Raw genomic sequence first — 27,984 nt, forward strand, 5'->3', positions numbered from 1 at the left:
GAATTTGGTTCAGAGAGTTAGTTATAAATGGTGGGAGTCACCAGAAGGATGTCTGTGAATGCTCAGTAAAGCACAGGATTATTCTGTGGCAACGAGTGCACAGACAGGCTGCTTACTCTTTGATTTTTATGAGTATTCTTTGTACTGATTTAGATTTTTCAGTGGATTCGTGTGTGAGCTTAAAAAAATAAAATGTTATTGCCTGACTGCTTCATTGGATCTCTGTAGCAGACAGTGATAAGCTGTAGTTGGCCAAAAATCAGTTTAAATATTGTACCTGTTGTAGCAGTTTTTCATGTATCTCAATACTTACAATGGCATACACAGTGAACTGTGTGTTATACATTGATATATATTTTTGCAGGTACATTTAGTGGCATAAGGGAGCACTGTCTGCAAAATGAGTCACAAATACAGTCAGTAATAAAGAAGTCATAAATTAAAAAGTCATGCGTGATGTGAAAATGAACAGCAAAAATGTAGTATGCGGAAAACGTTTTTCCTTTTGTCATTTGTGTTGGGTGTCAGTGAGAAAAAGTTTCGTAAAGGTTTGAAATTATATGTAGAGTCTGTTGCATGTCACTAAGTGCTTTCACTCTCGAATACTGGATGAATAAAATCTGGGTATTCAGGTGTTGTGGCCTACATGCCTTTTTACTTGTACCCCACCCCTTTGACAGCAATTCTTTCCAACCCCACAGCAATTCCCTTCAGACAGTGAGTGATGTGTGTACCAAGGTTGCTAGAAATCGGTGCAGTGGTTCCGGAGGAAATGCAGACTATACATAGATACATTTTTATTATACGTAAGGACACTTTTTTCTTTTGACGATCTGATTTTGATGAAATAAGGTCTGTACAGTGTCAAGAAGCTGTACTCAAATTATCTGCGAAATCCCCAAGAAAATTTGGTCAGTAGTTTTGGAGATTATCATTTTCAGACTGATAGACAAGAAAATTTGAGTACAACTTTAAATTATGATATCTTTTTTCTGTGATCCTATTTTTATGAAGCGCCGAAGTTAGCAGTCAGAATCCCAAAGAAATCTGTCCAATAGTTTTGGCGATTAAGGTGTTCAAAGAGACAGACAATAGTTTTACAGTTTTATTATCAGAATAGATAAAGTACTTTTAAGATGTATTCATTCAGTTCCTCCTCCTCGTATTAAATCCACACACAACTTCAGCTTAGCAGTCAATGCAGCACTTATTTTTGAGAAGTTCCTAAATTACAGTCAGAGCTTTCTGCTCGCTGATAAATTTTGTAAAGAAATTGACTTTCATACCAATTTCTAAGCTTCTTCTCTACTCTTTGGAAAGTTCTGTGTGTTTTATTGGGCTGGAGGCATCATGTAGTGTTTGAGAAATTAACAAACTTTGACATGCTTATTAGACAATAGGCCATGGCATAATTCCCGAGTGCTGAGGTGACACTTACGAAAGACTGAATACTGGTTTCAGGGATGCTACAGTAAATATTAGCACAGTTTAGATGCTTGCTTTGTTGTTGATGGTTACAGTTACACCGTCTTTGCTGACTGTAGAGGGAAAGTTGACAAAGTTATTCCGAGCATTTCAGCCCTTAAGACAGTGGGGGTTACTATTGTTGTTAAATGGTTTATGTAAAAGCTGTTGTAACGTGGATATTGTAAGAACTGATTGACCATAGTAGAAACATATGGTAAACAATAGCCACCAACCACTCTAGAGAATTAAAAAAAAAGAAAAGGTAAACATTTTGAAATATAGATTCACTTCTTTGAACCTGAATTGAAAAGGAAAAAAATCTTAAAAACAAACAGTATGCAGGAAATGTGATTGCAAGTATATTTTTGGATCAGTTGGGTGTGATCCCCTCAAATATTAACAAAAAAAGAAGAAGAAAAATCAGTTTTTTTGTGCAGTATGCCAGCATCCTGAAGAAACTTAAAGCTCATCTTCACCCACCAAAACTGCTGCAAACTACTGGCAAGAGTGTAAAACTTAGATGGGAATTCTCGATTCAGTCACCATACAGGTCACTCTAAAAGAACAATTTTTACACAGTATTAAACATGATTTATATGTTTTGATGTATTCTGTAAACATGAATTTCTGACTTTTAACATTCCCTTGTAAATTAATATATTTCAGTGAAAATTATGAGTGTAAGTCAATAAATAAGTCTTAAAATGGCATAGAGGCAGTAGTAATAAACATAAGTTCCCGAAATTTATTTCTTTTTTTTTACATATTCACTTGTACATTCAGACGTGTGTTGCAGTCAACATGTAACCTCTTTGGCCATGAAAAATGAGATTGAAGTCACATCATTTGTGGTGAATGGCCTGCTAAAGTTCCTGCAGAGTGGTGCAGTACAGTGAGAGGCATTCACTATCTCACTGTGAGGCTGGAATTTCATTAATATGTCCCCTTGCATGACACCAAACATGATGAGAAGAACCTTGCGAGTGGAATGGTCTTCGACCTTTTCATTGTTGGGGACATGGAATGTTTCCATTCTGTGGACAGTCATTTGGTTTCTATTTGAAAGTAGTGAACCCAAGACTCATCCCTGGTAACAATTCATGCCATGAAATCCTTTCCTTCTTCAGAGAACCAAATGAGGTTCTGGAAAGACAGACTCATTCTTTTCATTTTATGTTCATCAGTCAACGTGCAGGGCACCCACCATGCACAGACCTTCCCACTGCCACAAGACAAAAAGGATGTTCTTGATCTCTGATGTTTGCCTTTCCTTGTTAACTCCTGGATCCAGTTGGATACAGCTTTCAATGACAAACAGGTGTCACCATACATGGGGCACATTTCTTGACACACTTCTTGTGCAGAGAGTCCTTTGGTCCACAAAAACCACACAATCACATACTGTTCTACTTGGGAACGCTCATTGAGCAAAACTGCCATCTCACACTCTCTGCCATGTGATGTTCTGCAGATTCTACTACGGATATACATATGCTGCTATCTGCTGGCAGAATATGTATGTGGAATTTAAACATTCTAATAGAGAAACTGAAGTGTGCAACTTATTTATTGACTTACCCACATATCTCTACATTTCTAGGAATTTTTGTAGCTATTTGTAGGAAACCTGATTTGCCCTCAACACCTTAGCATACATGATATAGCCCGAAACAGCCTGCATTCGTCCTGCTGTTGTAAATAACGTATGTAATATGGTCTTTCATTTCTTGAAGGAATGTGATTTGGGAGAACAAAGCATCTTGCATGCTGTGAAAATACAACCATCTCCCAGAACTGATGGTAGCAAAGGAAGGTCGCACAGCTTGGCAGCTAAGCCGCTAAACGAAACTTTAGTGGATCTTCAACTTAGTGGCAAAGACCGCCAAGAAATGGTGTCTGATGAAGGTATCAATAATAATAATAATAATAATAATAATAATAATAATAATAATAATAAAATTAATATTTATCCTTCACCCAGGTGACTTATATACTTTCTAGATAGATTATTTTCGTTCAGTTCGAGCTACACGAATAATGTAGAGTTGTAGTATTAAAAATTATCTTGTTGAAAAATAGATCACAGTAGTTCCAAAGGACAGAAAGTGAACAAATACTTTTCTACCTCAGGAAATATCTTCTCAATAAATTCTCCCTTGTATTTATTCAGTTTCCAGTTGATAGAGTCCCCTTCATACTCTTGTCTTTCTGTCTCATTTATTTCTTGATACATTCAGAGTACACAGATTTCTTTATTTCAGTTTGTGATGTACAATATTTAAAAAATGACCAGTATGGTATTTTTATCTTTCTTTATTTCTAATTCTCTGTATTTGTAAAAATGGCTCTGCTTCATGAATCATATTTAATTGTTTTTCACCATATAGAGGAGGCATTGAGTGGCAGATAGGCACATTGCAAAAAACTGCCTCAGCTCCCAGAGAGAGAGAGAGAGAGAGAGAGAGAGAGAGAGAGAGAGAAAGCATAATTTAAAGGACCATTATTCCATTATTCTTTTCCCCCTCCTGGCATCTTATCTTCCTTTAGCAGCTTCTGAATTGTAACTAGTTAACTGACCCAAAACTTAAGGTTGCTAATCAATTTAGAGTTTTTAATGTGCAGGAGGAATGAAGAAACTTACTCAGTGCAACCAAGTGATGAGTATACTATAAAATCAAAAACCAGATTATGCTTCATCTGATATTACAGCACATTATTGCATGAATCTCTCAAATGGAGATTCCCCCTCCTTTCCACAAAACGTTCCATCAAATAATTACCTAAATAGTTTCTCCATTCCTGTTAATGTTGATGACAACAGGATGTGAAATATCAAAGAAAAGGAAGGAAAAAAGAAGAGGGAAAAAAATGATGATCTTGTTACTACTGTTCCTGTGATTTACCTAGATTTGTGTCTAATCTACATTTGTAACAGACATTTATAGATAAAATCAATGCTAATACTATTTTTTATCCATTCAATTATTTATATATGTTTCTGTTTTATTTATAGATCATGAAAAGAGACGAGCACATTTCTATGTGTATTGTTCATCTCCTTGTAAAATGATGAAACCCGGGAAATTACGGGTGCGCTGTGCATCATGTAAAGGTGGAGCTTTCACTGTGGACAGAGATCCTCAGTGCTGGCAGGATGTACTGGATAAAAATAGGATAACAGGCATTTGTGAAACTGATGGCTGTGTGAGTAGTTAATTGAAAGAGGGAATATCGTATGAATGTAGAAGAAATAGCTATAATGATAAATTTTGATCTTCATAGATAACCCAGTTGTTAATGTATATTTATTTTTCAGATAGGTGGTGATGAAGGGCTCACATTTGCACAGTTTTATTTCAAGTGTGCTGAACATCCATCTCAGGGTGAAGATGATGAGGCTGTTCCTTTGTATCTTATCAAATCAAACATACATGACGTTCCATGCCTAGCTTGCACCGATGTTAAGTATGTATTTCTCCAGGGAATTAAACACTTTTCTTTGCTTACTTCTTTATTTTTATTCTTCGTTTTGCTCTTATTCATTCCATGTACAACATTATTACATATGTTGATGTAAAGGTAATTGTAAACAGTATTCTTTTCAAATGTTTGGAAATGTGGTTAACATCATAATCTCCACAAAAAAAAACCAATTATGAGAGTATTTCATTGTTAGTATGAAGATTATTATTATTATTATTATTATTATTTCTACTTCTTATTTCTTCTACTGTCTATCTAATCATTGTCTTCCAGCACCCTAAGTACAGAAACACATTACCTTATGCTGTGATGTCATCGTCAATTTCTATTACTTTCTTTTTGTTGTGTTGGGCGTACTGGAATTAATTTTCAGCTTACAATTAAGTTTCCTCGTTTGCTGTTGAAGTTTTATACACCTGAGGCAAAAAGTACATCATCATCATCAGCAGCAGCAGCAGCAAGGCAATGGTATCCCATTAACACACATTCTTTCACTGCAAACAAAGTAGTAAAATCATATTCATTAGCCTGTTCTGTAATTTCTTTGAGATCTAGTAAACGGTCAGGTGTGGAAAATGTGCTTCGAAAGTCACATTTTTCCTTACCGAATTAAAATTCAATGTTTCTTCTGTAGATTCAGTGGTAATTTTTGTGTGTATCTTGTATATTAAAGAGAAAAGACTGATAGTTATGTAGTTACATATTTCTTGTCTGCTTCCTTTATTCTGAAGTATAGTAATTAGAATATTATTCCAGTGTTGGGACATTGTCTTTCTGCATAGACATTCTGTTAACAATTTAGCAAGTTCCTTTCGCATTATTTATTTCTTGACTTGTACAATCATACTTCTACAGTTTTCTCTGTTGTTGGTTGCTATGCCCTCTTAACTGATGTGGTGTAATGTACCTCCAAAGACCGAGCGAGGTGACACAGTGGTTAGCACACTGGACTCGCATTCGGGAGCATGACGGTTCAATCCCGTCTCCGGCCATCCTGATTTAGGTTTTCCGTGATTTCCCTAAATCATTTCAGGCAAATGCAGGGATGGTTCCTTTGAAAGGGCACGGCCGATTTCCTTACCAATCCTTCCCTAACCCGAGCTTGCGCTCCCTCTCTAATGACCTCGTTGTCGAAGGGATGTTAAACACTAACCACCATGTACCTCCAAGGCCTGGACTGCCACTAAATATTTCTCCAACAAGGCTATGACTTTCAAAAGTGAAGCCCTGAAATCAGATCCTCATTCCCTGATATCCTACACACACACACACACACACACACACACACACACACACACACACCATCTGCTGCCACCTGCAGTTGCCCTCCTAACCTCTGCAACGTTCTTGTCAAACCATATTTCTACCTTGAGGTTCCTACTCCAAAATCATGCATATTGTATACCTGCCTTTTGCACCCACTCACTGTCATCTACTCCAGGCCCAAAATTGGCAAATCCTACAGCATCAAAGTCAGAGCAACTTCGAAAATCATGTATGTGTTTTATCAAATAATGATAATAATTTAGCTTTCAAAGTACATGAATGGGTGTAGAAGAACTGTCTGCCTTGAGACTCCATTGTCCAGTTGTTGAACACACTCTGTAGCATGACCCAAAGGACGTGAATGCATTCTATGCCAAACAGGCTATTTATAATCTCCCACATGAAGAATAAAGATGTAGAATCTTAATAAAGTTCATTTTATTTTGAGTGTTTTTGCCTAAAAAATTTGGAGCCATTACTTTTCAACATATGCTCATAAATTCATTCTTATCTTCTACATTTCAGATTTTGGTTTTTGAGTCTCTTTTAGTTTCATGTGTATTTTTACTTTGCATGCTGCAAGTACATGAGCACTTAAAACTTCATACTGTTGTAATATGTCTCACCCTGCACCATTTCTTTATTGTTTGTTAAAATGTTTCAGTTTCGCTTTTAGTTCCATTTGGCCCCGTACCTTCCATGCAGTGACAGTTCTATGCCAGAAATTTTATTCCAGATCTGTTGGTCATAGATACTCAATTCCAGACCACACAATGTTCTTCTATACATCCCACTGATTTTAATAACTCCAAAGGGACCTCGTTGATCCCTGATGATTTATTGATGCTTACTATATATTTTTCACTTTTGAATACATTATGGGAGTAACAGTGATCAATGTGTTACAAATATTTATTACCAAAAACTGTCTTGATCACAATTTATTTATTACGGTGACCGGTTTCGACCACTACTGTGGTCATCTTCACACCAATGAGTAAGAACCTCCTTCTGCTGGAGAATCTCCTTCTTGTCTTATCTTAGTATGTGCTGTGTTTGTTATGAAGTCATCTACATCTGCTTGACTGCTCTGAAATTCACACTTAAGTGCCTGGCAGAGGGCTCATCAAGCCACTTTCACTCTGTTTCTATAGTGTTCCACTCTCAAACAGCATGTGACAAAAACATCTTAAGCTTTTCCGTACGAACTATGATTTTTTTATTTCATTTCTCCCAATGTAGGTGGCTGTCAACAAAATATTTTCCCATTCAGAGGAGAAAGTTGGATGACTGAAATGGCATCAAAAGATCTCACCCCAATGAAAAACACCTTTGTTTTAATGATTGCCACCCCAACTTGTATATCATATCTGTTTCCCTAAGTTGTCCAGAGAATTGCTAAAATGATGGTTAACAAGAACATGCAGTTCCTGTACCCCATACTTCATTAGTCCACCTCTTGTCTGCCTTTTACCAAGTATTTACGATCTCTTCAAACCATTGTAGCATGCTGTCATGATATATCTGTTGAGGATTGGGTCAGATTTTCCTGTACAAGCATTAATGCCTTAGTGCATTGATGAAATTAATATTTGGCCCGACCTAATGGCTATTTAAAAAAACAAATACAAGTGCTATACTGTAGTTTACATCACTGTTCAAAAGGTGGATTTTTTTTTTTTTTTTTTTTTTTTCGTTTTTGGTTTTTCTGGATCTCTTTCAATAGCACCACTATCGACAGTATTTGAAATGGCTGCTACTTTTCATTTAGTTTATTGATAATTAAGTCATTTTGTTCATAACCTACATGAAAGTACAATATATTTGAATGCTAAACGTTGCTTTGATAGTTTACGATGTGTCTGAATTACAGGGACCCAGTTCTTGTGTTCCCTTGTGATGCAAGTCATGTGACTTGTCTGGAATGTTTCCAAATATATTGTGCATCTAGACTGCGTGATCGCCAGTTTTGGTCACATCCTGAGTATGGATACACTCTACCTTGCCCAGCTGGTTGTCCAAATTCCCTTATCACTGAAGTTCATCACTTCCACTTACTTACACCACAGCAGGCAAGTAAAAAAAAAAAAAAAAAAAAAAAAAGTTTCTGCCTTTATAAAAAACAGACCTGATGGAGCATCACTTTTTCAAAGCAGTGATAGGTTCAACATGCTATTTCGTGCTACGTGGAATAAATATGCTTTAAATAAGATAAAAATATTTGAAAATGACTGTGGAAGGGTAAATCCCCATAATCAGGTGTCTTTTAATATCCTAATTACGTGGTAGTGGTTTGACATTAAGTTTTTACTTTTTGCATACTTTTAGCCATGTGCCAGTTTTGACCAGACAGTGTAATTTTGAGGAAACTTATAAGCATGTGAGTAAGTTTCTCATGCATTTTGTGTGGAGGTGAAATATTTTTCAGATTGTGTATTTACTCTTAGTTGATACAGTTTCCTCAGAAGTGGTCATATCACTTTTGTAATCACTTAATTGATCAATAGAGGCCCCTTCATTTCTTCTGATATACCACTAAGTTTTCAGAACCTGTCAGATGCATTTGTTTACATTAACTCGTATGTTATTCAAACAACATTACTTCAAATAACTGATCATGCTTTGGTCAACAGCAGCATTTAGTGTAATGTTCATACTGATGAGCTACATTTTAAGTTTTCATTACTGCCATCCTGAAGCTACCTGTAGAAAAATAGCAAGGTTCCACTGTCAGTATAATCAAATCCTGGAAGGAGAATATGTTTAGTATTGATTGATTCTGTTAAGTCTGTATATTCACAACTCTGTCAAAATTCATTTGTTCCCATTCTCTGAGCAAAACATCCACATCATACTTTGCGGAGCTACTTTACATGTATGCTGATACCGTCTATTTATAATGAGGATTTGGTTATCAATTTCCTCCTACTTTGATGTACATGTGTAATTAAAATTCCAATATCATTTTGAATGCTGCTGCATGGAGTAAAATAATATCTTCGTAACAAAAATACCATACTTGTTAGGCAGTTGTAAGGTTTCCTGGAAGTATTTTGTGAAAGCAGTAATCAAGAAGAGTTACTATGCAGTGCTTGCAATATTCTTCTTTTTCTTGGGATGTATTATGGCTCAAAAAACTAAAAATCCCCCCCCCCCCCCTCCCACCCCATTATTAATGAACAGGTCAGGTCAGAGGGAGGCAAGGACATAACTTCCTCCAATTGGGCTTTGTCTGTTAAATCATAGTGCTTTGTGGTACAGAGTGAAAATAGTTTTATGTTAAGTTTAGATACTACCTTTAAACCAAGTCCTCCTGCAGAAAACCAATTTCAGGTTGGAGGAAGGTATTTCTGTAAGGGTGATCAAAAAGTTTCTGTTTGAGGGCGTTGCTGCATCATATATTCTGCAGCATATACAGGGTGATTCGCGAAGATTTGAAAATATTTTACTACGTTATTCTACAAGTAAAACTACACAAAAAGTTCAGATAAACATAGGTCCGCAAATGTTTAGTTACGGAGTTACGGCTAATAAAAGATTTTGCGTGAAATTAAGCAGCTTCACTAATATTACGCAATCGAAAAACTGTATGAGGTTAAAGTAAAGCACTATTCCCATTGTTCTTGATCTGGTGAATCTAATAAAACATGTCCCAGATATGTATCTGCAGTAGTTTCCAGAACATCCTTAGAAGCAAAGACGTAATTTTGTAAAAAATTTATTTTATTAAGTACTTGGTCCAATTTGTTTTTTAAATTCCATTCTACTGCACAAAGTTTTCAACAGAAGTTGTAGAGAATTTAATTTTGGAAAAATGATGGTAATAATGTTAATAGAAACTGTATAAATGTGTCAAATAATCTGCTTTTATTAATGTCATACCACAGGTGAATTCTTGTTACTGTGTGGTTTCACTTAAATACACTGTTGTTATTATGTTCTTTCACTGAACAAAACAGAAAACTTAACTTGTTTCAAGGTTAGGAAACAACTGAAACAACTCACTAACAGTTGCCAACAATGACATAAACGTTTCTGCATTCTTAATGGAAAGTAAACACATTTACTTATATCTTTGCTTCTCAGAATGTTCTGGAGAAAATTGGGTTTTTTCCTGGTAATTCACATTCTGCTTGCACGACATCTTGATCATATAACTAGCAATCTTTATCCAGTGCTCCCTATCTCTGAATCCAGTGTGGAAAGGGGCAGGTATTTATGCCTGTGTGGAGCTAGGTGTTCCCTCATCGGTCCACACCATGCCAGGCACTCTGTCTGAGATACATGCCTGTCAGTAGCAGCAACCATAGTATTTGCTAGCCGTAGCAGTTCTGACTGCTGTGCATGCACTTTTTGGATGTTACCAGTTACTAATTTTGTTATGTGACATTCTGTTCCACCTCCAAGTTGTACTACGTGCTCACTCTTTTGATTGCCATCATTTAGCTTTCCTGTGTACTGTGCTATTCTGTTACTGTAGCCAGCCATCTCAGGTCCTTCGTCTGAGGTCCGCACCCACTAGGGACATTTATCAGATTATTTTGTGGACATTGATGTTCAAATTGCCATTCATTCTGTAAATGACTGTCCTTCAGTACTCGATTCGATGTCTGAATTATCACCATATATGCACCCCGTGTTGTGGTGGGTTATTTGCTCTGTCATCATTTCCAAAGTTATTTCCTCCAGAGTTTGAATGTTGCTTCCAAAGTGTCTTTAGGAAATGAGTGCTGAATTCCAGGCGGAGCAAAGCTTATTTCCATGTCATGGTTGATAAGATTCTGTTGTCCGGAAACTGGTTTGATGCAGTTCTCCATGCTACTCTATCCTGTGCCAGGTTCTTCATCTCCCAGTACCTACTGCAACCTACACCCTTCTGAATCTGTTTAGCGTATTCATCTCTTGGTCTCCCTCTACGATTTTTACCCTCCATACTGCCCTCCAATACTAAATTAGTGACCCCTTGATGCCTCAGAATATGCCCTACCAACCGATCCCTTCTTCTAGTCAAGTTGTGCCACAAATTTCTCTTCTCTCCAATTCTATTCAATACTTCCTCATTAGTTATGCGATCTACCCATGTAATCTTCAGCATTATTCTGTAGCACCACATTTCGAAAGCTTCTATTCTCTTTTTGTCTAAACTATTTATCGTCCATGCTTCACTTCCATACATAGCTACACTCCATACAAATACTTTCAGAAATGACTTCCTAACACATAAATCTATACTTGATGTTAATAAATTTCTCTTCTTCAGAAACTCTTTCCTTGCCATTGCCAGTCTACATTTTATATCCTCTCTACATCGACCATCATCAGTTATTTTGCTCCCCAAATAGCAAAACTCCTTTACTACTTCAAGCATCTCATTTCCTAATCTAATTCCCTCAGCATCACCCGACTTAATTCAACTACATTCCATTATCTTCGTTTTGCTTTTGTTGATGTTAATCTTATGTCCTCCTTTCAAGACACTGTCCATTCCATTCAACTGCTCTTCTAGGTCCTTTGCTGTCTCTGACAGAATTACAATGCCATCGGCGAACCTCAAAGTTTTAATTTCTTCTCCATGGATTTTAATTCCTACTCCAAATTTTTCTTTTGTTTCCTTTACTGCTTGCTCAATACATAGATTGAATAACATCAGGAATAGGCTACAACCGTGTCTCACTCCCTTCCCAAACTCTGCTTCCCTTTCATGCTCCTGGACTTTTATAACTGCCATCTGGTTTCTGTAAAATTTGTAAATAGCCTTTTGCTCTCTGTATTTCACCCGCTGCCACCTTCAGAATTTGAAATAGAGTATTGCAGTCAACATTGTCAGAAGCTTTCTCTAAGTCTACAAATGCTAGAAATGTAGGTTTGCCTTACCTTAATCTATTTTCTAAGATAAGTCGTAGAGTCAGTATTGCCTCATGTATACCAACATTTCTACGGAATCCAAACTGATCTTCCCCGAGGTCGGCTTCTACCAGTTTTTCCATTTGTCTGTAAAGAATTTGTGTTTGTATTGTGCAGCCGTGGCTTATTAAACTGATAGTTCGATAATTTTCAGATCTGTCAACACCTGCTTTCTTTGGGATTGGAATTATTATATTCTTCTTGAAGTCTGAGGGTATTTTGCCAGTCTCATACATCTTGCTCACCAGATGGTAGAGTTTTGTTAGACCTGGCTCTCCCAAGGCTGTCAGTAGTTCTAATGGAATGTTGTCTACTCCTGGGGCCTTGTTTCGACTTTGGTCTTTCAGTGCTCTGTCAAACTCTTCACACAGTATCATATCTCCTATTTCATCTTTATCTATATTCTTTTCCATTTCTATAATATTGTCCTCAAGAACATCGCCCTTGTATAGATCCTCTATATACTCCTTCCACCTTTCTGCTTTCCCTTCTTTGCTTAGAACTGGGTTTCCATCTGAGCTCTTGATGTTCATACAAGTGGTTCTCTTATCTCCAAAGGTCTCTTTAATTTTCCTGTAGGCAGTATCTATCTTACCCCTAGTGATATGTACCTCTACATCCTTACATTTGTCCTCTGGCCATCCCTGCTTAGCCATTTTGCACTTCCTATCGATCTCATTTTTGAGACATTTGTATTCCTTTTTGCCTGCTTCATTTACTGCATTTTTATATTTTCTTGTTTCATCAATTAAATTCAGTATCTCTTCTGTTACCCAAGGATTTCTATTAACCCTCATCTTTTTACCTACTTGATCCTCTTCTACCTTCACTATTTCATCTCCCAAAGCTACCCATTCTTCTTCTACTGTATTTATTTCCCCCATTCTTGTTAATCGTTCCCTAATGCTCTCCCTGAAGCTCTCTACAACCTCTGGTTCTGATTCGGTGTGGCTTTTATTTTAATGGATTCTTTAATAACACTGTCCAAGTAGCTGTGTGTCTTGTGTCTGAATCTTGGCCATCATAATTCATTGAACGATTTATTTCCAAGCAATGTACGGTTATAACTGACTTGGAAGTCTATTTGGGTCTGGTATACTGTTAGTGCATCTTACACCTGATGTCAATGGTCCCAGTAGTGTGGCCAATATATGACATACCACATTGACTTGGTATGTGATAAATGCCCAGTTTCTGTTGGCACAGATCCTCCATTACACTCCCTAACAGAGCCTTAATCTTGGTTGATGAGCAAAAAATACTGTGAAATTATATTTGAGAAGAATTCTGCTGATTTTATCAGATACCAGTCTGGCATGTGGCAAAAAAGCAACCTTCTTTGCTTCTTCGTGTACTTCTGGCCATCTGGCAGAGAAGTAGGGTGCAGTGCATTCTGAATATCAATGTGGTATTACATATATCGACCAGACCAACAGGATCATTGACATCACGTGTAAGGAGCGCCAGCACTATGCCAGAGTCAAACAGGCTTCCAGGTCAGCTATAGCCAAACATTGTTTGGAACTAAATCATTTTATGTACTTAGATGATGTGAAGATACAGACACCACTTGGTTGTGTTATTAAAGATCCATTTAAATAAAGGTCACACAGAATCTTATCAGTCATGACATGGGATATCATCTTAGTTGTCCCTAGAATGCAACACTCAATCTCCTAAAGATGGATTGGAGGCAGTAGCCAAACTCTGGAGGAAATAACTTAGGAAATGGTGACAGAGCAAGTAACCCAGCACAACCAACACATGGTGCACAGCTGGTGATACTTCAGACAGCAAACCAAGTACAGTAGGACAGTCATTTCAAGAACGAACGGCAGTTTGACACTAGTGCCAGAACATAATGTGACAGCTACTCCTGGTGGGCACAGACCTCGGAATAATCACCTGACATGGGCAGCTACAGTAATAGAACACCACTGTCAAATGGAAAGTCTAAATGATGGCAATCAGAAGACTAAACATCCAGTCCTAACTTGGAGAGGGAACAGAATGACAGATTACAAAATTGCCAACCAGCAACAGCCAAAAAGTACACAAACAGCAGTCATAACTGCTACATGTAGAAGGTTGCTGCTGCTGACCACATGTACATCATACAGAGCAGTTGGTGGTGCAGACCAATGACAAGAGTGTCTAGCCCCACATAGGCATAAATACTGAACCCGTTACACACTGGATTCGGTCTCATGGGGCACCTTATGAAGACTGCAAGTTACATGATAGAAATATCATGCAAGTAAAATGCAGATTACTGGCAGTAAACCGGATCTTCCAAGTTGACAAAGCCTCACCGGGAGAGTCTGGTACACCTGCAGAAACAGTGTTGTTATAATAATTGTAATGTATTTCATTTAATTAGGGACCTTAATTTATCTGTGTACTTCAGCACATACAGCATATACAGATGATGAGAGAAATCTGGGATGAAACTTACCTGTGACTTGTCTCGTGCATAACCTGGACTGTGGTTAGGGAACTGTGACTGTGCGTGATATCTGTAGCAAATAATTAGCACAGGCAGCAGTAGGCGCTTAAAACAGGAGCCACTTCTTGGCAATGGTAGGTACAGTCTTTAGTGCTAAGAAGTGTTAACATATCAATGAGTAATCATATGCAGCAGTTTGAAAGCCTGGGAATAAGTAATATATGCAGAAATAGGTGTTTGTACAGTATACAATTTAACCCCCATGTAACACACAATTTTCTGGGTGCACCATTGGTTAGTGGTGGTCACTGTTGTGAACGCCAGTGCAGGTTTTCTCTTTTCTGGGGAATGGAGGCTGTTCTCCACCCTGGAGATAATGAACTGGTCTTCCCTTAATCTGCCTAAATAGGTGATGGTCTGGGCTGACCATGCTGTTGTCAAAGGCGGGTGATGTCCACAGGAGGGTCAGTGTTTCTGTAACACCGTTTGCGAAACAAATTTCTGAGAGAGTTGGCAGGAAGAAGCAACTCACAGCAAATGTTATGAGCATTGGCAGGAGGTGACCATTCGGATTTTATATATTCTGCTCAGGAGGCTCATTGGCCGAAAGGTCTACTGCCAAAATTATTTTGTGGAACAGTTTTGCACTTATGAAAGGGCAGGACAGGATCTTAAGGCCCATCCACACGCAACGATCTGTCTGCGCACATCACATCTGCGCAGACAGATCGTTACGTGTGGACAGAAGATTTGCACCAACCTGAGGTGTGTGCAAACCTGGAAGTTGGAGTTGGAGGTTTGAGCGAAACCTCTCAAATCTGTGGGTTCAAACCACATCTGCGCAGACAAGTTGGAGCGTGTGGACAGGGGATCGCCGCAAATCTGGCGCAAAACAGCTGTTTGCTCAGTCTAGTGTTTGTATTTATGCGCACAGGGCATTAAAATGACTGATACTCGTCAGTGCTCTCGAGAGTTTGTAAATGAATTCATTGAAATATATAGAAACCACCCTCGTTTGTGGAAGATTAAAAGTAAAGAACATAGTGACCAAGACGAAAAGACAGCAGCATACAATGCTCTAATTGAAAAATTGCGGGCAGTCGACGCCTCTGCAAACAGAGAAACAGTAATTAAAAAAATTCATTGCGAACTGTTTACTGAAAAGAGTTATCCAAAGTTCAGAAATCTAGAAGATCTGGTGTAGAAGTAGATCAAGTATACCAGTCAACATTATGGTATTTTGATCTGCTTGGCTTTCTTAATGATCAAGAAATGCCAAGACCAAGCAGGAGTATTACCTGTAACTTGACAGACTTAATTTACTTGACTTGCTTTCATGAACTCATCCTTCAGGACAGGGTAAATAGCTTCACATGTGTTGGATATTATTTCACTCAACACTTATTACGATATTGCTGTTGAAAATTGCAAATCCTTGTAGATCCTTCCTGTTGCTAGGAATCTAAATGTTGCCACCAGCCGTTCATGAGGAGAAATTGCCCTTCTCATATAAGTATTTTTTCTCATAATGTGAGAGGTTACAAGCTTTAAGAGATAATTATAAGTTTTGACATCCATCTGCAAATAATTTCGCTAGTCGTTAGGTTCGCCTTGCAACTCTCGCAGCAAATTTACGTGAGAAAACTGCTTTCGCTTTAGCAGCCACTGTCTACACCATTTTGACCGCTTTCTCTGTTTCCTACGGTTGGTCTGAATGTTTTTTGCAACACAAGTTGCGAATACAGGCCACAGCATAACTTCCTCAATTTCCATATTTCAAAATAACTGAATTAAATTTTTGACGTTTACGGGGAGCGTAGTCGCTTGCCACTGATATTTCTTTTCTACACTGACAGATGGCGGGTGAGTAGTAGATTGGGGCTTGTGCCATGTGAACACACCACATTTGCAGCAATATTTTGCATGTACAGACATCTGCGCCAATGTCTGCGCAGACAGATCGTTGCATGTGGACCGGGCTTTAGGCCATGGCAGGTGGAACTGTGATTTTAAAAGTGTTCCATGTATTAAGTTGGATCTTTCAGTGGTTAGTAAAGATGTTATACTGTTATGGAAAACTGAAAGAGTTGGCAAGTGTGGTTCCCATATGTGGGTGTGATAAGTTCACTGTTTTTTGTTTTTGTGTTTAATGAATGAACACTTGCTCAGTGGACAGAAGTCTCATATCAGAATATGCAAACATCAGTAGCTGCATGTAGTCTTCTGTGACAACGAGGCGAATGTGACGAGGTCCAATAGATTACAGTAAATGCTTTTGTTCCATTGGAAACTTCAGTTGTGCATTCTTTTGTTTTTTCCTTTGTGACTGTAGGGTGTCATCCTGTGTTGTTTTACGGAGGAGATGCTAGAAAGTGGTTGAAGATGGAGTAATGAGGGTTTGCGGTGCTTGATTTCCAATTCAGTGGATTGCTAAGCTGCATTGTCTAGCTAAGTAGGAGTAACGATTTTAACTTTGTTATATGAGTAAAAATGCACAGAATTAATTTGGGTGTACCAATAAAAGTTTTTAAGGAAGTCTATGGAGCAATATGTCACATATAATTAGCCTCACATGCCACACATAATCAAGAATATGTCAATTCTGCCTGTGGCCACAGATGTTACTTCACACAACACCAAGGAAGCTCCTTGGAGTAGATAGAAAGAATGTTACACCCATCTGCAACTGAAGAAATTTCTGCAGAATTGAGCTGTTTTTAAAACCACATTTATACACTCCTGGAAATTGAAATAAGAACACCGTGAATTCATTTTCCCAGGAAGGGGAAACTTTATTGACACATTCATGGGGTCAGATACATCACATGATCACACTGACAGAACCACAGGCACATAGACACAGGCAACAGAGCATGCACAATGTCGGCACTAGTACAGTGTATATCCACCTTTCACAGTTATGCAGGCTGCTATTCTCCCATGGAGACGACCGTAGAGATGCTGGATGTAGTCCTGTGGAACGGCTTGCCACGCCATTTCCACCTGGCGCCTCAGTTGGACCAGCGTTCGTGCTGGACGTGCAGACCGCGTGAGACAACGCTTCATCCAGTCCCAAACATGCTCAATGGGGGACAGATCCGGAGATCTTGCTGGCCAGGGTAGTTGACTGACACCTTCTAGAGCACGTTGGGTGGCACGGGATACATGCGGACGTGCATTGTCCTGTTGGAACAGCAAGTTCCCTTGCCGGTCTAGGAATGGTTGAACGATGGGTTCGATGACAGTTTGGATGTACCGTGCACTATTCAGTGTCCCCTCGACGATCACCAGAGGTGTACGGCCAGTGTAGGAAGTCGCTCCCCACACCATGATGCCGGGTGTTGGCCCTGTGTGCCTCGGTCGTATGCAGTCCTGATTGTGGAGCTCACCTGCACGGCGCCAAACACGCATACGACCATAATTGGCACCAAGGCAGAAGCGACTCTCATCGCTGAAGACGACACGTCTCCATTCGTCTCTCCATTCACGCCTGTCGCGACACCACTGGAGGCGGGCTGCACGATGTTGGGGCGTGAGCGGAAGATGGCCTAACGGTGTGCGGGACCATAGCCCAGCTTCATGGAGACGGTTGCGAATGGTCCTCGCCGATACCCCAGGAGCAACAGTGTCCCTAATTTGCTGGAAAGTGGCGGTGCGGTCCCCTACGGCACTGCGTAGGGTCCTACGGTCTTGGCGTGCATCCGTGCGTCACTGCGGTCCGGTCCCAGGTCGACGGGCACGTGCACCTTCCGCCGACCACTGGCGACAACATCGATGTACTGTGGAGACCTCACGCCCCACGTGTTGAGCAATTCGGCGGTACGTCCACCCGGCCTCCCGCATGCCCACTATACGCCCTCGCTCAAAGTCCGTCAACTGCACATACGGTTCACGTCCACGCTGTCGCGGCATGCTACCAGTGTTAAAGACTGCGATGGAGCTTCGTATGCCACGGCAAACTGGCTGACACTGACGGCGGCGGTGCACAAATGCTGCGCAGCTAGCGCCATTCGACGGCCAACACCGTGGTTCCTGGTGTGTCCGCCGTGCCGTGTGTGTGATCATTGCTTGTACAGCCCTCTCGCAGTGTCCGGAGCAAGTATGGTGGGTCTGACACACCGGTGTCAATGTGTTCTTTTTTCCATTTCCAGGAGTGTATCTTTATTACCATATTGAAAATTATTCTCAGATTCTTGCACATTATCTCAGTTACTTGTTTTGCACTGTTTACACTTCTCCCAGCAAGTTATCAGCAGTAGAAATCAAGCTCTGAATTATGCCTACAGTAACAGCACTGCATATGAGTTCATACTCACAAACCTACTCCTGCAAAAATTTCGCATTTTATTGGGAACTGACAGATTCTCATATGTTTTTGGAACTAATTTTCCCTTGCAGCTTCTCTCAATAGTGAAATCATACTATACGCCCTATATGAAAGAATAACTACAGTAATAATTGTACTGGTATATCAAATTCTGAAGTATACCGCATTCTGGGAGTCAGCTGTACTCACAGCCCATTCTTTGAGATTCCAGAAAGGAACAGTTAATATACTGCCATTTTATTTCAGAAAATTGTGCGAAGACATTGAGTTTAGGGTAGAACTTTAATTCATTGAGGCCACAAACATAATTTTTGTTGTATACAGTTTATAATACAAAAATCAATAAAAACAGCATCTCACCTTCAGAATATTGATATGAAGTATGCCATGCATACAATTTGTGCTACATTAGCTTATCTCAACACAGTGGTAATGACGTGTCTTTTGTCAGAAGTGATTAGTAATGAAAGTAACAAATAACAAAGGTTTTGTAATGGATAAATAGCTCTATAGTACCAGCACTGATAATACAAAATTTTGTCATCACTTAAGCGTAATTATAAGTTCATGTTGCAGCTTTTTGAACTTCACAGCAGTGACCTTGTGCAATCAAATACGCATAACACAAAGTAGGGCTGCTCAGTAAATTTAACTAATTTTAATTTTTTGTTTTCTGATTAATGTGCTTCAGGGAACTGAATATGTAGGTAATCACTTCTGTTTTCTAAATTCCTCTGTATTTATGTTTTTTTCAGTATGCGCAGTATCAGCGCTTTGCGGCTGAAGAGTATGTGCTGCAAGCAGGCGGTATCTTGTGCCCCCAGCCAGGTTGTGGTATGGGCATATTGGCTGATCCTGACTGCAGACGTATAACGTGCACCGGTGGTTGTGGGGTGTGTTCCTTAATTTTATACAATATTTTTATTGTCACTCTGTCCATTTCTTACTATACAAAACTAGGGAATGAGCTATAATGACAAGATAAAATAAACAAATAAATAGTTTTCTGAAAGTAGAAACAGAGAGGGAACTCGGTGTACTCCATGAAATGTAAGTGGCCTGATGAGTAATATGGTTGAATTACCAAAATAAAAAAGACATAGAAGCAGGACAGACATGATAAATATTGTAAAACATTTTAAGAATTTGAACTACAAGAATTGGGTCCTTCATAGTTGATAACAATAACTAAGTCATGAGTGAAAAGGAAATGTATCCCAGAAATATGCATCTAAAAACTTATCAAATAAATAAAATCCAAAACTCAATTTGATACCACTTTGGAAACTTGCTAAAGACTTGGAACATGGGTTTATTGTTGCAGGTAACTGATACTGCAAAATTCAAATTCCTTCATAATCAGTCATGCTGTTAATGCATTGGGGATTGGAGAATTGTTTGTTATTGGTTCCTTGCATCTTATTTATGATAAATATTGTGATTCAGAATATATGAGATGTTCCAGGTGGTTGTAATTACAGTGTGGTGAGTCAGGAAGATCCAGTGTGAGCTGTAATTATCATATGGCAGTTAAGCTTAGTAGATATGCTAACGATTTAATGTCAAACCAATTTACACTGGAAGAAAATTAGTTCAGATTTTGAACACCGCATGCAAATCTGGCACTGTAGAGATTCTTGTCTACACCTCTGGTGCTCATATTGAACTAACTGTGTAAGCAGCAATATCTAGATGTTGTGGGTTGGGCGGCTACCCCTTGTTACAGATGTTGTATGTCATAGGCTGGGCAGACAAGTAAAACAGGACAGGCGGTGAACTGTCATGGAGCTAACATCAGACTTTACTCCTGGACAGAGTGCAAATGTATCTGAACACACACACTGCACCGAACACTCATAATGGTAGGCCTCCATAACTGACGACTCTGCATGTTCCAATGTTAATACCACGAGATCTGCAACTATGACTGAAATTGGCATGGGACCATCGGCACTGGACATTGACGCAGTGGCAGAACGTTGCATTGTCTGATGAATCTTGATACCTTCTTCATCATTCCTATGGCAGGGTGCGAATCTGTCGTATTCCAGGGAAAGCTCCTTGACACCTGTACTGTGAGATAGCAAGCTGGCAGTGGGTCGATTATGTTCTGGGGGACATTCACATGGGCATCCGAGGGTGCAGTGGAGTTCGTGTGTGGCACCCGGATGTCCAAGGGCTATCGTACACTGGTGGTTGCAGATTACGTATACCCCTTCTTGACAATCATGTTTTCCGATGGCAGTGGCATTTTTGAGCTAAATAATGCGCCATGTCATAATACCAGGATTGTGATAGAGTGGTTCAAGGAAAACAGTGGCGAGTTCCAATGTGCTGGTCCCATCAACTTGCCAGATCTAAACCTGATCGGACACATCTGGGATGTTATTGGACATGGCATCAGAGCTCATCGCCCCCTCCCTGGAATTTACGGGGATTAGATGACTTGTGTGTGCAGATGTGGTGCCAATGCCCTCCAACCTACCAAGGCCTCATTGCTTCCATGCTACAATGCATTGCTGCTGTTATCTTTGCCAAACATGGACATACCGATTTTAAATAGGTAGTCATAATGTTCAGGCTGATCAGTGTATACATCTTTGTTGCATTCACAGCCCCAGATTTGCACCTGGTGTCCAACATTTGAACTAAGTTTTTTCCAGGAGCATAAATAGCTTCCACATTAATGCATTAAAGTATCTACCAAGTTTTGTTGCTGTATGGTAATTGCAGCCCATACTGAACCTTTGTTAGTAGATGCACTTTAATTATAACCACCTGCTATCATTTCTAACATGTTTCATCAACATCAACATGTGGGTAAATTTAGATCTTTTACAGCTACATGATCAGTTATTTATTTTTGTTCAGGAATTTGCTTATGATGTAGAAATGTTTTATGTGATGAGTGAGAAAAGGCAAGCACTCACCTATAGATAGGAGGGTGGAAAGGGCTGAACCAACTAGGATAAGGTGGGGTATGTGGAGCAATGGGAGGTTAGAGACATGGAAGCGGATAGCTTTCAGCATTCAGTTAACAATTATGATTCAATGGAGAGATCTTATGACATATGAGTAATTTTTTCTTTTTTTGGGGGGGGGGCGGGGGGGGGGGGGGGGCGTGCAGAGTTGCTACTCAAAAAGAGTGAGGTAGAACATGATGAGAGAGGAAAGTGTGAGCAAGAGACGAGAACATTGGTAACCAGTGGGAAATACATGACTGAGCATGGTAGCTAGCAGAAATACAGGCCACAGGAATTGGAAGAATTGAGGATATAATGGAGGGAAAGTTACCTCCTGTACAGTCAAATGAGGGTGGTGTTTATTTTTAGCAACCGATGGACAACTGTGTTCTTAGGCATAATTTTTCAGTGGTATTTATCTGATGGATAGCTATTTAGCATGAGTGTGGCTTCAGCTTCCAGAGACTGTAGTCGTGTGTGTGTGTGTGTGTGTGTGTGTGTGTGTGTGTGTGTGTGTGTGTGTTTCGATAAAGGCTTTGGCCTTGTTGGCCCAAAGATTATATTGTGACAGTCTCTTTGTTGTGCCTATCTGCGACTCAGCGTCTCTGTGTGTGGCAACTTTCCTTTTCATAATATTGTCACATTCCATCCTGGATTTTCCATTCTTTGATAGCTATTTAGTTATCACACTCACACGGAACACTTTGCAGTACTTTGAGCACAGCTGGTACTTGACATAGCTGTTTTCTTGTGTGGTAATGTCTTTGATTGAATAGGAATTAACTGTGGTGTGCGTACTGTAAGACCTTCAGCACACATACCATCGGGTTTTTTGACTTGTCGCTCTAACGAAGTAGGCGAGTGTCAGCAATATGTCTCGTGGTCTTATCGTGGCGTGTTATCTTCTGCCGCTAGGTCAGACAATAGAAATGCCCCTTCACGCTTAGAGTAGCAGATTGACGGTGACCAACTTTAAACAGAACTTGATTAATTTTCACACACATTTCTTAAAATAATAACAAGCATAAAAATTACTTAACTTGGTTCTGGATGCTATTTACAATTGACAATTTGAAGTTCCTTTGGTATTGGTACGTTAATCTTATTCTCACATATATCTCTGATACTTGACAAAATTGTCTATACATTTATTTTCATGGCTATGTACAGGAATATGGTATCTTATTAGGCGCAGACTGAACTTGACTATAGACTGATACTGACAAATGTAGAACTCGTACAGACTGGTACAGACTAATGCAGACTGGTAGAAACTGGTGCAGACAAATGCAGACTGGCTAATCGGAGGTCTGTACACTCGTTATAATACCTCGCGTGTTCATGTATCACTACGTGAGTGTGATCCGCGAGGAGAAAAGGTTCTACATTAGTAGCAATCTCATTGGCTGTGTTACATATTAGTATGCAGATCGGCGGAAGTAGAATTTGGTCCGTCTCTATGGGAGCGCCATCTTATAGTGCGGAGACGAACAAGTGCTGCGCCTGCACTGTTGTGCTTAGCGGGGCGCGCTCTAGTGAGAAAGTTATGTACACTCTGACTACACGGAACTATGCACACAACATTAATTCTGAGTGGAATGCAGTTGGAGATGCTGGATGTTTCGTGTAGAGCAAGTCGAGCACTTGCTTGTCCACAGGAGAATGACCTATGGAATGCAGGGTTAGGAGTAGCTGTGGTGTAAACATTGACGAGGCAATGTATCTTACAGCAGGAAGGAGTAATGATCCAGAAACAGTGAAACATTATAAAAACTATTGCACTGTACTAAGAAAAGTTATTAAAAAGTCCAGAAGTATGTGCATTATGCCTGAGATTAGCACTTCTGATAATAAAATTAAAACAATTTTGAATATTTTTTAAAGGAAAGAGGGCAACCGAGAGCACAGGAAGATTGTATTTCTATCAAACTCAATGGAAAGTTTGTCAACAGAAAGTCAGAAGTAGAAAACATTTTAATAATCATTTTTAAGTGTTGTAGAGAAAATAGGATCCAGCTATTCATTAGAAAATGCAAGGCAGCACACGAAGAGGCAATACCTATACAATTTGAGAAAACTGAAATTCAACCCACCTCTCTTACTCAAATTAGGAAGAGGATAAATTCATTCAAAAGGAAAAGCTTGCATGAAATTGATGGGATGTCTTGACAGAGTACTAAAAACTTGTTCCCAGGAGATAAGTAGGATTCTCAGCCACATATGTAATGGCTCACTGAAACAGGGCATTTTTCCATACAGATTGCAATATGCTATTGTTAAACCAGTGCATGAAAAAGGGAATAGGTCTGATGCTAACAACTTTGCCCAATCTCACTTCGGACAGTTTTATCCAAAATGTTTGAAAACGTAATGTATTCCAAGACTGGTATCACATATTTGTAAAGTTGGAGTACTAACAAAATGTCAGTTACATTTTCAGACAGGCATTTTCAACAGAAAATGCTCTGTGCTTTTACTGATCTAGTATAAAATGCTCTGAATAACTGAACATCACTCACTGGGATATTTTGCGATCTCTCAAAAGGTTTTCGACTGTGTGAATCATGAAATTCTTCTAGGTAAGCTTAAGTACTGTGGTGTGAGTGGGACAGTGCACAAATGGTTTACTTCATATTTAACTGGAAGAATGTTGAAGGTTGAAATTAACAGTACAGACATTCAGCAAAACTCAGAAGCGTTCTCTAACTGGGTAAGTATCAAGAATGGTGTCCCACAGGTTTCAGTCTTGGGGTCCCGCATTGTTCTTAATGTATATTAGTGACTTGCCACTCTATACTCAGGAAGATGCAAAGCTAGTTCTTTTTGCTGATGATAGAAGTATAGTAATCATACACAACAAATAAGAATCAGCTTAGGAAATTGTAAATAATGTCTTTCATAAAATTATTAAGTGCTTCTTTGCAAATAGACTCTCACTAAATTTGGAGAAAAGAGAGTACATACAATTCTGTACAGTAAGTGGCATAACACCATTGATAAATATAGACTTTGATTAGAAGTCTGTTACTGAGGCAGAATATTCCAAATTTCAGTGTGTACATTTATGAGAAATTGAATTTGAAGAAACACATTGATGATCTGCTGAAATGGTTAGGTTCAGCTACTTATGCTATTAGGGTTATTGCAAATTTTAGTGATAAACTTATCAGTAAATTAGCCTAGTATGCCTATTTTCATTCTCTGCTTTCATATGGCTTCATATTTTGGGGCAATTCATCATTAAGAGAAAAAAGTATTCATTGCACAAAAGCATGTAATCACGATAATATTTAGCCTACCCAAGATCAAGTTGCAGACATTTATTTGAGGAACTTGGGGCATTCACAATACCTTAGCAATAAATATATTCACTTATGAAATTTATTATTAACAACCTACCCCAATTCGAACATGATAGCAAGGTGCTTAGCTACAACACTAGAAGAAAGGATGATCTTCACTATTCTGGATTAAATCTGACTTTGGCTTAGAAAGGGGTGAGTTATGCTGCCACAAAAATCTTTGGTCTTTTGCCAAATAGCATTAAAAGTGTGGCAGATAGCCATCCAGCATTTAAAAACAAATTAAAAGAATTTCTTAATGATAACTCCTTCGACTCAAAAGATGAATTTTTAGATACGAAGTAGCAGCTGTAAAAAAAATTATTATTATATTGTGTAAAGAAAACTTATGTTAAACTGACACATTCTACATCATTACAAAATGTAATATTCATGATCTATTGAACAAGTACTCATGTAACGTAATGTAATTGATTGCAACTCAGGGGATGGGGGTACGGTGTTGGGTGTGTTACTTCTCATCTTATTTCGTGGCATGATAAAAAGTAGCACAGAAGTCTCTTTGAAATACACTGATGAGCTAAAACATTATAGCTGCCTGCTTAACAGCTTGTTTGTCGTTTTTGGAATGAAATACACCAATGATTCTGTGTATCAGGGGTCCATCAGAGTGCTAGTACGTTTATGGAGGTATGTGGCATAAGATGTCTATGCACAGATTATGTAATTTGCCGGAATAATGGGCCACTGATATGCGTATGCCATGATGGCATCTGATTGCGACCCAGATAGCGCAAATTTGGTTGACAAGACATCACTGTGAGTTCACTATAATGCTCCTAAAACCACTGTAGCGTGGTTTTGGCTCCAAGACATAAACAATTATACTTCCAAAAGATGACATCGCCATCAGGGAAAACCTCTAGTGTGAAGGGATGCAGCTTTCAGCTTGTCTTTGATTAATACCACAGGTCCCATGTAAGTAAAGGCGAATGTCTTCTATAACGTAAGATCGCTTCCACCACCCTGCATCTGTGGCATGCTGCATGTTTTGAGCCACCATTCACCTCAATGACGGCGTTTATGGAGATGACTATCGATCTAGTATAGCAAAAATGTGATTCATCCGAAAAGCCGATACGTTTACATTGATCAACGGTCGAACCCTGATGGTCCCGTGCCCACTGCAGTCATAATTGATGTCCTCAGGGCCTCAGCACTCATTTGCTGGGTATGGGCTTGGTGACCTCGGGATTCCTGAGGTGGGGACTGGTAAACTCCGCCAGTCCTTTGTCACCATAAGCTCTGGGCTTGCTTCAGTGACCACCGTGCACTATGGCAGTGGAACATTGTGTTTCAGGGAACGGAGATCTTGGCTTGGCCACTTGGATTGTGAGGACTGAATAAACCTCTGTAAAGGAAAAACTCAGTCGTAAGGTATGCTGCACGCTGATGGGATGCGTGGCTGTTGAGGTGGAACACTCGTTCAGCGGGCAACCTCTGGGAACCTGCCAGACCTCTGTTGCATAAGGCTTACCCAGGCATGCGGGGCTCTGTCTGAGTGGACCCTTATTTCCCTAGCTGCTCATGGGACCGAAATGGATCCTCTGCAGTCTAAGATACGAGAATAAGGCAGCACACAGCAGTAAAGAATAACAGAACACAGGCTAATAATCAGTATGTGTTCTAGTGATAAAGAGGAACGAAGGAACTTTTGAGAAAGTCTTGCCTTTTTACATCCAGAAAGGCTTAGAAGGAATCACCGGGACTTTAAAATCTGCAAAGCGGTTGCAAAAGGGGATGTTGTTGGTTGAAGAATACAGTTCCCAATAAGTAACCTACAGAGTGCTAAGTGACAGGGTGAGTATGCCATCGATACAAAGCTCCACAGCACTTTGAACTTCAGCAAAGGTGTTGTATCATGTAGGAATCTTGTTGATCTACTGAATTGAAGAGTGAGTGGGCTCCGGATGGAATTGTGGATGTTCAGAACATTATGTGTTCAGAACATTATGAAAAGGGTGGATGGAAAACTGGTAAAATCTGACTCCTTCAGTCCTACCTTCAACACCCCCAAACTCCCAGATTATATCAAGGCAGGCTTCCTTTGCCTAAACGTACAGCTGTATGTCCCAAACCCAATGCACTGCTTCAAATGCCTGCATTTTGGGCATACAACCATAGGGTGTAAAGGACAAACAACATATGGCAACTGCAGTAAGGCTGCTCACGAAGGAGTTGGTTGCTCATCTCCAGCCAAATGTATCAGTTGCTCTGGGCACCACCCTGTTTGGAGTAAGGACTGCAGAATCTTTCTAGAGGAATACAAAGTACAGGAAATAAAAAAACAGCCAGGCGTATCCCCTATGGTGAGACCAAAAAGTCCAAGCAGCCTCCCACATTGTACATCTTTTGCGTCAATGCTTCAGAAGTCTACTGTGAAAGCTGATGCCTCTACGCGAACAGGGCACTAACACCTGGATGTGTCAGTGCACTTGCAAGGCAGCAAGTGTTCCAGAGCCTGTAGCCCCCCACCCCCCCTGCAACAGAAGGAAAACGTACAGTGGCCAATGTGGTTGAGTCCCAGGCACCTCCAATGGCTGAGGCTGTTTAGAAGCCCAGCATGACCATTACCACTCCTACTCCAGTTCCAGCAAAGCCCACAAAGCTGTTACAAGCTACTGTAAAGCAACAACAGCAGGTAAAATCAAGTCATGAACCATCCGACCATGTTGATGTGATTCTACCTGATATTTCATCTGACTCTTCCCCAGAGCTGATGGAGTATGAGGTCTGTGTGGAGCAATCATCTTGCCCCACAACTGA

General features: G+C 39.6%; 1 protein-coding gene across 1 annotated transcript in view; it reads left to right on the top strand.

Annotated features, from left to right (window-relative positions):
- Nucleotides 1-27,984, top strand: part of LOC126355069 (E3 ubiquitin-protein ligase parkin) — a 56,752-nt gene that overhangs the window by 19,330 nt on the left and 9,438 nt on the right. The window contains exons 2-6 of the mRNA XM_050005237.1: nucleotides 3,201-3,372; nucleotides 4,481-4,671; nucleotides 4,784-4,932; nucleotides 8,090-8,288; nucleotides 19,649-19,786. Of these exons, the coding sequence (XP_049861194.1) occupies nucleotides 3,201-3,372; nucleotides 4,481-4,671; nucleotides 4,784-4,932; nucleotides 8,090-8,288; nucleotides 19,649-19,786 (849 nt within the window). The remainder of the gene's footprint in view (nucleotides 1-3,200; nucleotides 3,373-4,480; nucleotides 4,672-4,783; nucleotides 4,933-8,089; nucleotides 8,289-19,648; nucleotides 19,787-27,984) is intronic.

The sequence above is a fragment of the Schistocerca gregaria genome, chromosome 3 (assembly GCF_023897955.1).
Source record: "Schistocerca gregaria isolate iqSchGreg1 chromosome 3, iqSchGreg1.2, whole genome shotgun sequence".
Lineage (NCBI taxonomy): Eukaryota > Metazoa > Arthropoda > Insecta > Orthoptera > Acrididae > Schistocerca > Schistocerca gregaria.